At 38.1% G+C, this 15,772-nt stretch overlaps 1 protein-coding gene across 1 annotated transcript in view; it reads left to right on the forward strand.

The window, feature by feature from the left end:
- Nucleotides 1-15,772, forward strand: part of LOC135474556 (ATP-dependent zinc metalloprotease YME1L-like) — a 46,942-nt gene continuing 31,170 nt past the window's right edge. Inside the window, exons 1-8 of the mRNA XM_064754186.1 lie at nt 1-146; nt 890-1,060; nt 1,512-1,668; nt 2,785-2,892; nt 3,393-3,496; nt 4,874-5,138; nt 11,537-11,625; nt 13,061-13,151. Of these exons, the coding sequence (XP_064610256.1) occupies nt 117-146; nt 890-1,060; nt 1,512-1,668; nt 2,785-2,892; nt 3,393-3,496; nt 4,874-5,138; nt 11,537-11,625; nt 13,061-13,151 (1,015 nt within the window). The 5' untranslated portion in view covers nt 1-116. The remainder of the gene's footprint in view (nt 147-889; nt 1,061-1,511; nt 1,669-2,784; nt 2,893-3,392; nt 3,497-4,873; nt 5,139-11,536; nt 11,626-13,060; nt 13,152-15,772) is intronic.

The following is a 15,772-nucleotide window of genomic DNA, read 5'->3' on the forward strand; positions in this document are numbered from 1 at the left end:
ACAAGAATCACATTAGATGCATGGCAGGCCAACATTTTCGCCCACGATAAATGATTGTAAAAGAGAAAGTCGTATATTAGAATATTTTGGCGAATTTGGGGTATCGTATAATAGTGATGTTTAACTGCTGCTCTTTTAGCCCCCAGGTGAGTCTTTGCTAAATCAGAATTGTTAGTGTAGGAAGGAAACAACCCTGTTTCTCTCACTCTCAGAATGAAAATTTACTGCCAGCCGGTGCGTGTATTAAAAGTTACAGTGGCAGTGAATGAGTGACACACGTGATCAAAACTCCATAAAATTCTCCCCATATCTCCGCATTTGGAGGACTTTGCTCACTGACCATAAAGACATTGTACGTTCTGAACTCTGATCAATGCCCATGTCACACCTTTTAGGAAACAGTGGCCATGAGAGTTCTGTCTGTTGATTTCATTATGGCGTTGTTGTTGTCAACTCGTCCTAAGTGTCAGCTTATGCAACATCCAGACTTCATGGCACTTCATTTGACGGTGGCAGAGATTAATAGTTCAAGCATCTGTTACCTTACAGACCAATTTTTACTTCCCAAACAATTGATCAAACTGTCGAAATACGTACCTTATCTGTTACGCGAAATTATAAATACTAATTTTTCTAAAAAAAGTCATAACGGAAAACAGATGTACGGTATTATTAATTCAACAGAAGTCACATTTGCAGACTAATCTGGCCAACGGGTGAAATACAGCTGTCATGTTTTTACTGTTTTAAGTAGGACTTAGTGCATCATTAGATTCAAAGATCAAGTACATTTTTACCTGAACTTTTGTGACCTGGTTAAACTTTTTGGCTTGTGTTTGGCAAACTTTGGACTGTAATACTATATAGGCCTATTTTCTTTGTGTTCTAGGCACTGGGGACTTTAAGTCAGCTGTCGTCTTTGATGAACAGCCTGAAAACAACAACACAATCAGTTCTCAGTGGACAACGACACATACACAGGAGACACCATAGGCATGCCAAAGTTTCAAATTCATCAGACCTCCAGGAGGGTGCAAAGTTTGCACAGATGTCAGAACTGGTAAGTCAGAATTCACACACTTTAAATACCTTCTTTATTTAAAAGTAAGGTGTTAAAACACAGACGTAGTGTATATTTTTTTGAAGATTTGGAAAACAGCATTTTGTTTGGAGTAACATGTTAGAATTTCCTTAGTATGAATCTTTTGACTTTCATGTACATGTAATTTGTAATACAGTGAAACACCTCAAAGCCACATTGGGCCTCTGTGGCCACCTCTCTGCTGGCTACCTCTCCGGCTGTTCATGGGAAGGTCTGTAAGCAACCTGCGGATGGTCGTGGGTTTAACCTGGGCTGTTCCTGCTTCCCTCCCACCATAATGCTGGCCACTGTCGTATAAGTGAAATATTCTAGAGTATGGTGTAAACCACCAGTCAAATAAGTAAATAAATGTGTCAAAGCCAAAAAGACTTTCTGAGTAGTCTGTCTGTGCATTTATTTGTTTTTCCAGGCTGACAAGATTGCAGAAGACTGTGGGTTGGGTGATCTCCCTTCATCCCTCTTAGATGTAGAGCTATGTCCTTTATTAAGCGCTTCACCAAGGAATGCCTCTGGACATTGGCTAGAGTCGTACATATCAGCAAACACATTTTTTGAGAATAAGAATGGTAAGTAGTTTTTATTAAATCCTAATGTTAAGATGTTCCTCAGTAAGTAGTTTTGTACCTGTAACTCGTGTGTTCAGATGAATCATCAATAGTACACTCACTAAGGGGAAGATGGTATAGTTTTTTATCCCTTGAAGTGGTGCCAGTGTGAAGCAGGATGTTGGGCCATTGTTATGTCAAATAAGGGTTGTAGCACATCATGTACGTATTATGTATCTGTTTCTTTTGTAATGTGTTACTTTCTTTAATGTGACATTTCCTCTCACCATAATGCTGGCCGCTGTCATATAAGTGAAATATTCTTGAGCACGGCACAAAACACCAGTCAAATACTTGTAAATAAGTAAATGAATGTGACGTCATCGAGACAAGCTGGGAAATGTTGTACACCAGTGAAATGACATCAAGGTTGTGATGCCAGTGGTTTGACAGGTCCCAATTACACATTATTCCTTGCCTTTCATCATGATCTGCATGTAATTTTACCCCCTCTTGTTATTTTCCAATTTTGTTGAGATTTTGCATGCAGTTTAATTTTGTGTAATCACAGAACAAGTTTGAATACCTGTATAAGTTTTGCATACATAATTATTTCTTTCATTCTGAATGGTCATTGGTTGAATACCTGTATAAGTTTTGCAAACATAATTATTTTTTTCATTCTGATTGGTCATTGGTCGAATACCTGTATAAGTTTTGCAAACATAATTATTTTTTTCATTCTGATTGGTCATTGGTTGAATACCTGTATAAGTTTTGCAGACATAATTATTTCTTTCATTCTGAATGGTCATTGGTTGAATACCTGTATAAGTTTTGCATACATAATTATTTCTTTCATTCTGATTGGTCAATGGTTTCTGTGCATTCAGTATCTGCAAAGACAAGACCCTTTCTTTTGCCAGACATGTCCGACAAGTCAACAGTAATTTCGAACCCTGACTAGTGTGACAAAATGATAAGTGCTTATGATGTTGTCTAATTTTAATAAAGTTTTGTGTGCAAATTCATTTTGAGGCTTTTCTAACCAGCTTCATGCAAAAATTTTGTATATGTAGCAAGGAATCTAAATTTTTGTGAATTCAAATGCAGTGACTTACATTCTGTTTCTCCCAGGATTCCCTCAGCACCATTTACAGCATCACGCATTCCTGTCTAACGCAGTGCAGCTGCTTTCTCGACCAGAAGTACATGGGTTATTGCAACAGAGTTTTGTCAGCTGCCGTAAGTATCAGCAGAGGAGCATTAGCCTTTCTTTATCCTAGATTCTGGAACATTTGATAAATGTAGGAAGATTAGTTTTAAATTAAAACTGTATGTTCATCATTCATTAGGTTGTCAATTATCATACATGTTCAAGTAAACAGTATGTTATAGTGTCAAGTTATGTAGGGTTGGACATCAGTTTACCAATTAAAAGTAATGTTGATACCCTATTTCTTTGAAATTTTGAGACACCTGGTCTGCTCAATTTAGCCAATATATATGTAATTCTAGCAGGAATATAGAGTTTTTTTCTCACATGGTTAGACCATCCAGCAAACAACACGCTAATATCTTTTCTTTTCCAAAAGGCTGGTAAAGAAATGTAATATTCTACTTTCAACACTACTGTCACAAATTTTAGAAGAATTAGAGTATTGTAAAAATACCACTTATGGAATGGTGGTGGGAATCATCTTTGTAAAAGAATACTATATAAACGCTCGTGTTTTTGCTCTCAGACACCCAACAGACTCGAGGGTTTAAGACAGATCGCAGTGGAAAGACAGGAGTGGGTAAGGTTAGCTCTCTCAGCAACTCTCCACTGGATGACCTCAGAAAATCAGTAAGTCTTTTATTGCAGATCTCACCTCTGAAAATAAACATCACAAACAACCTGGAACGCACTCATAACTGTGTGTAGCAGGATTTTGTGGTATACAATTACATGTAATACTTACAATTACATGTAATACTTTCATACAATATGTATTTGTAGGGGACTTGCGTATGGGTTTAGAGGTTGTACACATGTACATGTACAACCTAGCTCTGAGATCAGTTGGCCATGTTCCCAGCTTAACTTCCACGTTAACTGCTCTGAATAACCACATTTTTTGATCTGGAGCTTGTTTGAGTCACCTGCACTGTGCTTGATGTGCGAACACTCTTTACGCCACTAAAGGAGATGTCTCGTTGCTGTGGTTGACTTGGCTGATTTTTCCCAGATTAGATCCTCTCATTTTGTCACACTAGTCGGGGTTTGCAATTACTGTTGACTTGTCGGACATGTCTGGCAAAAAAAGGGTCTTGTGTTTGCAGAAACTGAAATTTTGCTACTTTGGTCAGTTTCTCAAACTGGTGTTCGAGTGGATTTATATCGGCGCCTTTTATTTGTAAGATAATGTCAAATTACTTCAAAACATCGCTTCGTTGAAAAATCATGTTTCCATAAATTGTACCAGACTTCCTTGTTACGAAAATCAAATACCCTGTTCCTGTGGCTTTCCATTCAGCGAAAAGACACAAGGCACATGTCACGAAGTGAATTTCTCGGGAACAGGATTGCGACTCTAGGAATATGGTAGGCGCTGGCAGTGAAACGAAAAATAGGGATCCCCAAAACGTATCGCCTGCTTAAATTCGGGTTTACCAAGCAATTGACTAATAGATCAATAACTGATCGAGCAATGAAGCTAACCCAACAACAGCATCAGCTATGCAACAGTTTTTTTTACGAAGATTGGAAGTGATCTAATGCACCATGTGTGAAAATTATGGTGACCACAAATAACTACCCTGGTCAATTATTAAAACAGATTCATGTCAAAACTAAGTACACAGTGCATATAATCATATTTATAATCACTGCCGATGTGCCAGTTACATTTGTAATAATTGTGATCTGGAGGCCGAATTACTGCAGGATTAAAGGGAACATGTTTTTGTAACTTACAGTCTTGACATGTTGAGGACAGCACACATGGAAGAATCGAGTTCTAGGTTAGGAGATGCCAGAGTACATATCTATTTTTCTGAAAGCTATCCTGTGAAGAATGAAACAGGTCTCCAATCTATACTGTATACAACCCTGCACATCAGGGTAATTAATTACTTTATTGCATGTCATATTTGATTACTGGTGATTTTGCTGTGAATAGATACATGTATACTACCACTGCTTGTCTCTGTCTTAATCTGTCCATTTTGTGACTCTTTCTAGGTTTATGAAAAACTTTTCCCTGAAACCAAAATGAGCAGGAGTAAGACAGATAAGATGCGAAATTTACTGCAGCAAGGGGAGGGAACTCCAGAGCAGCAGCAGAAAATAAAAGTGGCATTTGCTGAAGGATACATGGCCAATGACAAGAAGGAGGGAGAACCAACCAAAAATACTTTTCTGTCCCGTACTGTACGGGTCTTTGTCTACATGTGCGTGTTTTGGCTGGCCATTCAAGTTCTGCAGATTTTCTCTGCAATGGGAGGAAGTAAGATGGCTTTGTTGATTCTTATATATATGTTTAGAAAATGAATTGGATATATTGATGGACTTCATTACTACTGGATTATACAAGTTATCATATTGTTGCAAAGCTTGCATGCTCACACTGTTTCTTTCAAGCCGTCTTATTATTTAGGAATAAGACATTATTTGTTTCAAACTGTAGTACATGTAGTACCATTTTTTCTCTCCCAAAACATCATCTGATAGACTTTTTTTTGGGGGGTGGTCACATTTATTTTGCACTTGTTCTGAGTGTGAGATTTGTTTGCAAAGCACAACAACACCAACACATGTTACCACTCATTTTATTTCTGTACAGCTGCTTGTCGAAGACATAATGTTGTCTTGATTGTATTGGTATCCTATCTATCGCTGAAATATATGTATTATTAAAATTTTGTACTTGTCAGTGCAGTTTCCTTTGTGTGTATTCAAGGGAAACAACTGTGTATGTTTTACCGGATGGAAAATAGCCTTAGACTCCTATTAATTTTCCAAAAGTGACAGTGTTAACATTTACCGCTATATCTCGGACCAAAACATTCCGTGGCCAATAAACTGTGGTGCATACCTGGCCCAGCCTGTAAGAAAGAAGCCATCAAAATCCTGACATAGGTTGACCGTCAAAATGTGGACCTTACTATGCCTTCAGCTGGGATAAGTACCTAGCGACTTCAAGGGGAGGTCACTCACAGCCTCATCACTACCTGACACCTTGTGTCATCTAGCCAACAATTTCAAACTTTCATCAATAAAGCTCATACCTCCTCAAAGTTTAGACAGTTTTCAGTATTTTGATGCCAAGCATGCACCTGTGCACCAGAAATGGCCGTCTGGGAGCAAAAAAAGACTTTATACCCTAAAATACACAGAATTACATTCATCCCTCCCAAAAATGGAAGTTGTAATGGGGTACGTATCCTATCACACCCTCCAGATTTTGTCAAAATCAATAATTTTGATAATTGATACATGCAGAAACTTTATAGTTGGATGAATTTAATTTGGGGTACCCTCATCTTGCTTCTGCTAACTCTCAAGAGTGAACTTTAAAGCTTTGTAGTGCACATACGGTTCAAGATGTCTCAAATCAGGTCAACTGCTCTGAAAAGACAGGATGTTTATCTACAAGAAAAGTTAAAAACTCCCAATGACAAAATAATGATAAAAATAGTTTTAACATTTAGAAAAGATGTCGGTTCAAGATGTCTCAAATCAGGTCAACTGCTCTGGAAAGACAGGATGTTTATCTGCAAGAAAAGTTAAAAACTCCCAATGACAAAATAATGATAAAAATAGTTTTAACATTTAGAAAAATACGCGTTTTAAAGAATATTTTTCTGTTCAGAGCTAAGTTTGACTCACAGTGCAGTAGAGGGTAATAAAGTGGATTTTCACAATTTCTGAAAAAAAGAAAAGAAAAGACTAGTATTTTCACTCCAAACAGTGAAGTTTTCAATTTTTACAGAAATTTCTGATCTGAATGTCCTCATTTTCAAGCATAGTAATACTAATATGTTGTATGTTGTTCATTTCTGCCTGCCTGTACAGATGTTACCCTAAACTGAACAGCATTTTACCAATTTTTTGTCAAAGTGGATATTTTGAGAAAATAAATATCCCCAAGAAGCTTCAAAATGGCCCAATCAAGATGGAAATCAGTGCAAATATATTCCAGACATACCCACCCAATATTATCAGGCTGCTGCGAAATCTACAGATCGCACAGTAACAGTTTACATATTTTGTTGAATTTAGACAATTTCCAGTGTTTTTAATGCAAAGCATACATCTGTGCACCAAAAATGGCTGCCTGGGAGCAAAAAAGACTTTATACCATAAAACACACAGAATTACATTCCATTCAGAAAAAAGGAAGTTGCCAGGGGGTACTGTATCCAATAGGATTGTGTTGATGTCAGAGTTACACAGTGTCAAAAAATATTCTTGCAAAAAAATACTTTGCCTGAAATTCGCTTAATGGGACATTTGATTTTTACTTCTTTTAACCCATATTGCCGTAGGCGATAGTCATTTTAAAAAAATCTGCTCTATTCAAAGTGGGGGGGTGGGGGAGGAATCCGTGGTCAAGGGGGTAAGCATGCCAGCGCAGTGCAATGACCCAATGCAGTAACTGTGAGTTTCAGTACAGCTCATGCTGGCTTTCTTTTCAGCTGTAAGTGGGAAGGTTTTTGCAGCAACCTGCAGATAATCTTGGGGTTCCCCTGGGCTTTGACCGGTTTCCTCCCACCATAATTCTGCCGTCATCATATATTAAAGTGAAATGTTCTTGAATACAGCTTAAAACACCAATCAAATAAATAAATGAATAAATATTGTTTGAAGTGCAGACTGGACACTAGCACCAGTGTGTGTTTCTAGTTAATCTGTTACTCTGTCATGGATAAACAAAAATTTGTGTATGGGTATGTACTGTATGTATTGCACAGCGAAGCAGTGGACAGATGTCTGTTTAGTCTAATTAGAGGTCTGTTCTGATATGTCATTCTGGGGGGAAATAAGACAATTAATGGATGTATTAAAATATGTACAGATTTTGACACATGATATAAATGCAGCCAGTCATCTGTCAGACCTGTTGTCTGGTTCATGCATTTTACACCATATTAAAGCTGTCTAGACAGCTCAGCCACCACCTGACGTGTTGAGCTGGTAGAGCTGAAATTTTTGGTTTGTAGGTATTTATTTATTTGAGATTAAACTTCCTGGCCTGGGTCATATTCAGCTAAACATGTGTGAGGATAAGCTGTCAATACAGGAGCTAATTTTCTTAACCCATCATGTTGCATTGATCAAGATTATGACTGAAACCTATGTATGTGGAATTTATTTATTCATGGTGTGTTTCACGCCATACTCACGAATATTTCACTTATACGATGGTGGCCAGCATCATTGTTGGAGGAGGGTGGGCAGAGCCGAGGGCCTTTATATGCAAAATTCAGTCTTTTGCTTTATTAGCTAACAATTTCCACCCTTACAGGTAACGTAGGGCTTAGCGCGCGTCATTCCTCTTTTTTGTGTAAACACTCTTACCTCTTGAACACTTGCCTGCCACGTTGATTAAATTTACACGTGTACATTTAGGCATAGGGGTCACTACTTTTCATTTTCAGTCACCGTTGTAAATTGTTGTGCATGGTCATATGGTTCATAAAATTCATATTTTGTAACAGGCTGGTAAACCTGGGCCTGGTTGTTCAGAGCTGTTTTAAGGCTTAATACCAAGTTTATTTTTAAGCCAAATCTTCAGTTTAGTACATACCTCAAAATAATTACGTAACGGTTGATTATATATGAGCTAAGTCTGAGCTGTTATACTTTAAACTTTGGCTGCTGAATTTGGTTAAAATTTAAATGTAAAAAGTGACTTAATACCAGTATTAGCTAATACACTTTTGAACAACTTAAAGACATTTTTCTTGAGCTTCAGGAGCTTCACTGTGCCTTATTTGTCCTGTTTTAAAGTCCTGCATTTTTAGCTCCAACCTATATTTTCCTGTATTTTGGTGAAATGTCCTATACATGTGCTTTATACACATCTTGTATTTTGTCGTATACTTTGTCTTATGTTAAACAAAACTGTGACAAAGCCCACGAAAACAAACTTGCCTAAATCAGCTGTATGTCTCATGTCAAGCATGTGTGAAGGTCCAAGCAACTGGAATGTAGTATAGCCATTCAGTGACATAATTGAACCATAACTCACTGCTACTCAACGGTGTCTTATCTCTCACTGACCATTTTACTCAGTGGTACAAAGTGTAAATTCTACTGTTACAATATCAACTAACACTAAGCTATAAACAGCTCTAATGTCGCCAAAGTATCACCAAAATATGGATGAAACTGCTAATTTGACATGAATTTAAATATTGCGTTTATCGATTCAAACCAGTATATTAGTCACATATGTTCATATCAATTCAAACGATAAGTTGACAGTCGATTCAAGGTATGCCTTGACAAACAGCCATGCTTGCCAGTGTCAAAATGTGGGGAATCTGCTTTAATAATTTCTCCTTCCAAGAAATTTTGAGATGATGGTGAACAGCTGCAAACTTCATTTTCTGTTGTATTGAAACTGAGTTTAGAATTGCTTGTCTCGCAAAATTGCGAGGGACACATTTCTTCAGGATGACGTTCACGCAACTGTCCACGTGGGACCTTGTGTGTGAGTGTAATATCGTGTGGATTTTAATTCCAGGTATATTCTTGAATTTGGTCTTTGAAATCTTGCAATAAAGTTTTGGAATTTATTTTCTCCTGTTAAAATCCTGCACCATTCAGCTAAATACACTCTGTACTTCAGAATATTTCACTTACATTTGATGTAAGTCCGAGGCCTAGTCGGGCATCTGACATATCCTGACTAAAATCTATAACCAGACCAGGAAAGTGCCCTACTTTGAACCTGCAATGCCATTGGTCAAAAACTGATGGATTGAAAAGACATCGATCAGCTTGGAAACTTGGTAATATTGTGATGTTGTATATGATGTTCAAGGTGTGATGTTTGTCATCATGTCATCATGATGTCATTGGCCTTCTTGTCTGTCAGGATCCATGACTGTTTCATGTTAAACAGTGGGCTATGAAAGAGGCATTGATACTGGTGGTGTGATGGAAGTGTGTGAAATACAAACATGGTTCAAAATGTTGGGAAGAAAGATCAAAATATGTAGGTTAACTGAATGTTTCTATAAAATTCTATAAAAACATGCCTTGCTTTGCTTTATATCTGGGGGTGAGGAGTTGTGTTTGTCATTGACAGTGACAGACACATGTAGGTACAGCCCAGACATGTAACATGAAATTGATCAAGTGTGTTTATAGAAAATACAGTGAACACTCTGTGTTGGGTTTATGGAGAGCATATGTTTTGGTACACTATACATGTATCTGAAGTTACATGTGTCCTTGGAGTGTAAGCCATGTGCATACTGTGTCTTTCCGTCTTGCAACTTTTCTAAGTAGTGTGTCACTTTTTTATGCCCATGTTTGAACAGTATGCATGGCACATTTCCTGAGCATTGTCAATTTGCTGATCTTTTCTGAGCATTATCAGTTTGCACTCTACCCTTGTTTGAAAATGTGCGCACAGTCATTCATTCATTCTTTTCTTAGCAGTCTGTCTTTTGGCCTATTTTTATATGCAAACAATGTGTTAGAACATTGTACCATGAACCTTTCCACACTGTGTCTTTGAACCTTGAATAAACATGAACCTATCCACAGTGTCTGAGCATTGTACAGTGATCCTTTCCACACTGTGTCTTTGAACAGTGCATACTGAACCTCTCCACACTGCGTCTTTGAACATTGTACAATGAACCTTTCCACATTGCGTCTTTGAACCCTGCACTATGAACCTTTCCACACTGCATATGTGAACGGTGTACAATGAACCTTTCTACACTGCGTCTGTGAATGGTGTACAATGAACCTTTCCACACTGCGTCTGTGAACGATGTACAATGAGCCTTTCCACACTGCGTCTGTGAACGGTGTACAATGAACCTTTCCATCCCACATTTTAGGCCTTTCCTGGCTTTATGGGATAGCTGTTTCTCCTGGATGTTAGTTATCAAAACGAAATGGATGCGACTGTTTTGGTCTGTGTCCGTCCATCGTCACAAATAGCTAAGTTTATATTATTTCTTGTCTTCTCTTTTACAGAAGTGTATGCTTTTATTCATTGCATGTGAAGTTGTCTGCAAATGTATTCTGCCCAGCATGCCTTCCTTGTTGTCGTCATGTTAAATTGGCATAATGGTAGCTGTTCGCATGTGTTTGTTTGTTCAATTTACTGAATGCACTGTAAAGCTAGATATACACACAGTGCTGTTTGCAATGGCAATATGACGTTGCGTGTAATAATCCAACGACGGTGGGTGTGTTGAAAAGGGGGGTGGGGGGAGATTGACCGTGGGCAATAAGTCACCATTGGGTTTAGTTTATTGCGTGTGGCTTGACAGTCTGTGAAGTGAACAAAAACACGTTGGAACAAAACCCAATCTTAAAGACACTTCTGTTCTTGAGTACGGCGTAAAACATCAATCAAGTAAATAAATAAATAAATCCGCACGTCATAGTCTCTCTTTACTAGCACTTCTCGCTGATCTGGTGACTGAACTGTGTGTTCTCTGCCAAAGACCTTAGTGTTTTGTCAGCTTGTGAATATGAGTCAATGAGATATAACTTATTTGGGACCACAAACCATTGTCAGAGTACAAAGTTCAGATATTCCAGCGTAAAGATCTGATGAAGATGGCCGCATCTTTGGTCTCTTGGGTTTTGTGTCAGAAGTCAGATGTTGGGTGGTAATCATGTCTATCATGTTGCTGTCTTTTTTTACAGCTGGAGTCCGTGGTCTGGGTGTTTTGAACAGGGAACAGTATGAGGTGAATCCAGAGGAAATCACTGTGTCTTTTGATGATGTCAAAGGGGTAAGTATATATCTTTATCAACATGGTTGATTGTTTTATGTACATGTAACGGAAGTAATATCAATTTTGATACCATCACATGTTGAATAAATAAACTAAAAGTTTTTATTGCTCACTTAAACTTTTTTTGAGAAGCATTACATGTACATACATCTTCTACGATGATTGTTTCTGTAAAATTTATATCAGGACAATGCTTAGGTAATATTGTACTGAAACAAGAACTGTTCCTGCTGACATTGAGAGCTTTTCAGTTGCATTATCTACCACTTATCTTAATTCCACATATGAAACCGGAACTTTCAGTGCAATCTATGTACATTTTAATTTGATTTAGGAGACAAAATTACTTTGGTGGATTGGCCAGTTTCATGGCTTCACAAAAAGTATAATGTTATCAATGTACACGTATAATTTTATCAATCTACACAATAATGCCTTCAGAATATGCTTGAGTATCAAGCACCTTGCAATCTTGTGAAAAGGTTGAAGAATTACAGTATGTGTTCATTGTTTTTATTTTAAGAACACTTCTTTCTACTACATAAATCACTCACTGCACCAGTGTTGAATGATAACAGCATCCCTCGTACATGGTATCAGATTTTCATGCCACAAAATTACACTTCTGAAAATTCACCTTTTTACAGCTCTGTAGATACATGTGGCATGGAAGCTTTTCTGGCAATCTATCTACATGTACCTACACTTGATATCAAACTGTACCTGGATTTGCCACCTTCTGTTCATCACCCAACACGCATGTATTGGTCTAACAAGGACATCACATCAAACTCATTAGTTAGTCAGTCAGTCTGAATTCAATATCTTGGACTTTTCCATTACACAGAAAAGTCCAAGAAGAAACACAAATCTCAGCTGTAGAAACACCACTGACCTGTTTTGTAGTATCCTCTTTGCTTCGTAAAGATTAGTAAGACAGGCAAACAAGCCTGTGTTGAATAGTTCAGATCTCACCATGTAACCAACCAAACTGTGGTGTATTCATATTACAAATACAGAGATCACGACTTCAGATTATCAGATGTTTTGCGCAGCTTTTTCTGTGCTGTACCAGCAGTTGATGTCACCACTGTTGTTTACTCTTGAGTGATATATTTAGTGGTATCTGTCTACTCAGAAATGGATCACGGGCCGATTTCACGCAAACATTTCTGACATGAATCAAAATTTGAAATACAATCTTAAAGCTTGTTTTGGGCCTTGGAAATGGAAATTTTGTCCCTTCATCAATGTTATCTTAGGATGAACATGTCTAAATTGCAATATTCAGTATCAAAAGCTAATCATCGGAAAGAGGTTTTAAAATTTTGACTTCAGGTCAGAACTAGCCTTGTGGAATAAGCCCCAAAACATAAGTCACCAGTCATCATGATTAATTATGCTTACCAATAAATGACATTTAATGCTACAGGTAGCGGAGGCGAAGCAGGAACTGCAGGATGTGGTCGAGTTCCTCAGAGATCCTGAAAAGTTCACATCCTTGGGAGCCAAGCTGCCAAAAGGTTTATACTTCATATCATTTTTCGATGCCAAGGTGTAAATACAGTCAAACTGTCATATGCGGCCACTTTTTATGCGTCCCTTCACTGGCCGCATATGACAGTTGGCCACATAAGACAGGTTGTGAATACCAAGCCAAATACAACTGAATTTAGTTTCAGGAAATCTACACATGTAGGTCTACATAACAATCTTATACATAATTGTTAAAGCATTAATCTGTTCATCTACATAAATTTCATAGAAATAACAACTGTAGTAAAATAACTCAATAATTTCAAGTTCTGTGGGGTAGACCTATGGATTTCATGCATTTAACAGCCAATTACAGAAAGAGTTTCAGGTGAGGGCACGCATGACAGGAGAACTTTCTTTCCGTCATTGCCAAGCTATAAAAAGCCATGTGCTGGTTTGGCCTACGTAGCTATAAATGACTATTCTAACAAAGTTTTGGACTGTAAATGACAGACTGCTGAGATGTTCAATCATATTTGCCATTACCAGTGAAACAACAACAACATGTACAAGTGAAGGAAGATCAATTTCTCAATGTGTTCGGTACAGGCAGTATTTTGGCCACACGAAATGAAAACACAGTACCATTTGCCTGCAAAGATAATGGCCAAGCAAGCCAGATAATTTGTCAAAGAAACCGTTCATGGGAGGAACCACAGGAGGTCAGATTATATCCGATTATATCCAAGTCTGCCCGCTGATTATGGCCATCATAGCGCAGACCTCAGCATGCCACAGTGCAGGGGTGTCCGGACAATAACCAGTTAGGCCTGATTAAAGAACAATAAAGTTCACTGCTATTGACCAATAATGTCCACACTTCACTTCTCATCACAAATGGCAGGTTGTAACTTTTAATCACTACAAAAACTGTTGAAGTAGGGTGGTCGCCATTTTGAAATTTTTGAATATCCGATGCGGCAATGATCATTACTGTTGAAAGTCTCGGCCGTTCAGGACAGGCTGATATAGAATTTGGTGGCAAAATATATTGGCCGCTGGACGCGTTGGATGGGTGCCCACATATTACAGGTCGTATAACCTGGAAAATTGTTTGGGCGTGGCAGAGAGGGGCCGCTTACGGCAGATGGACGCAGATTACAGGTGGCCGTAGGTACAGGTTTGACTGTACTAAATAGATGGAACACACAGAGATAGCCAAGTGCTATTCGTGTCCACTGTTAGAGAAAGCATGTTTTAGGCTTCACTAGTGTTACATATACTTCCAGCACATGTATATCGTTGTCTGTGTCTGTATTTATTAGTTTCAGGATACTTTAATAATGTGATGATTACATGTACTACAGTACTACCACTTACCAGGTTAGTGTTCCCCGCAGATGCAGCTGCTCTGGCCTGAGCAGATACATGAACAAATTAACTAGGATATGAATAGGCCTACAGTGCGCTGGGGCTATGCACAGGCTGACATACATGTAACTGGGTGACAGACCTCATCTCATTGTATTGCAGGATTTTACCAGTAATAAATTTGATTTTAGCTTTCGGTACAAGCAGACAGTGCAAACACTATACATGTATGTGTAGGTACAGTGCAGTTATGAGCAAGGATATTTGCCTACTGTACATGTACATGTAGGTACAGCACAGTTATGAGCAAGGATATTTGCCTACTGTACATGTAGGTACAGCACAGTTATCAGCAAGGATATTTGCCTACTGTACGTGTACATGTAGGTACAGCACAGTTATGTGTAAGGATATTTGCCTACTGTACATGTAGGTACAGCACAGTTATGAGCAAGGATATTTGCCTACTGTACATGTACATGTAGGTACAGCACAGTTATGAGCAAGGATATTTGCCTACTGTACATGTACATGAAGGTACAGCACAGTTATCAGCAAGGTATGTTCATGACATTGCAGTAATGTGATGATTATGTAGATGACATTGTAGTAATATGATGATTATGTAGATGACATTGTAGTAATATGATGATTAGGATAACTTAGTAAACAATAAACCTCCAAAGTTTGACTTAGCTACATGTATTTAAAGGAGAAGAAAACTTAAAAACATGACACTATAGGTTGACAAGAACACATTTTTTTCTATCTGGTGGTGCCTGCTGCATAATTGGGCAATTTTCCTCGCCATACACGTAAAGCCTGAATACAGCAAAGCTGACATAAATCTCTGAGTCCATTGCATCCTCCATCTTTAACACCGTGTAATTTATGCTGGGGGCGTGTTGCCTCTCAGCCAGTGAGAGTCGTTAAAACTGCCGTCTTGTTCATGTAATCTTGGAACCTACGTCCAACATTCCGGTGTCCCGATCGTCAAGCGGAAAACAAACTGTATTGTCTGCTACCGTATGGGAAGAAGAGTTCGACCCGAAATGTACAAACTGCACTTCGGCGGTTTCCAACGGCAATTCTCCTCCTAACACAGAAGACTTCAGGACTTCATTTATAATTTATCACCTTGAGGTACATATTAGAATTTTTTATGACATGCACCTGCAAGGAAATGCATACTGTTTTCAGTGGTATTTGATTGATATTTAAATTTTCTTCTCCTTTAAACAAAATTTAGGGGTTGTATCTCAAAAAGTGCTGCATTTATTGAGCTCAAAGTTAAACA

The sequence above is a fragment of the Liolophura sinensis genome, chromosome 1, assembly GCF_032854445.1.
Source record: "Liolophura sinensis isolate JHLJ2023 chromosome 1, CUHK_Ljap_v2, whole genome shotgun sequence".
Classification (NCBI taxonomy): Eukaryota; Metazoa; Mollusca; class Polyplacophora; order Chitonida; family Chitonidae; genus Liolophura; species Liolophura sinensis.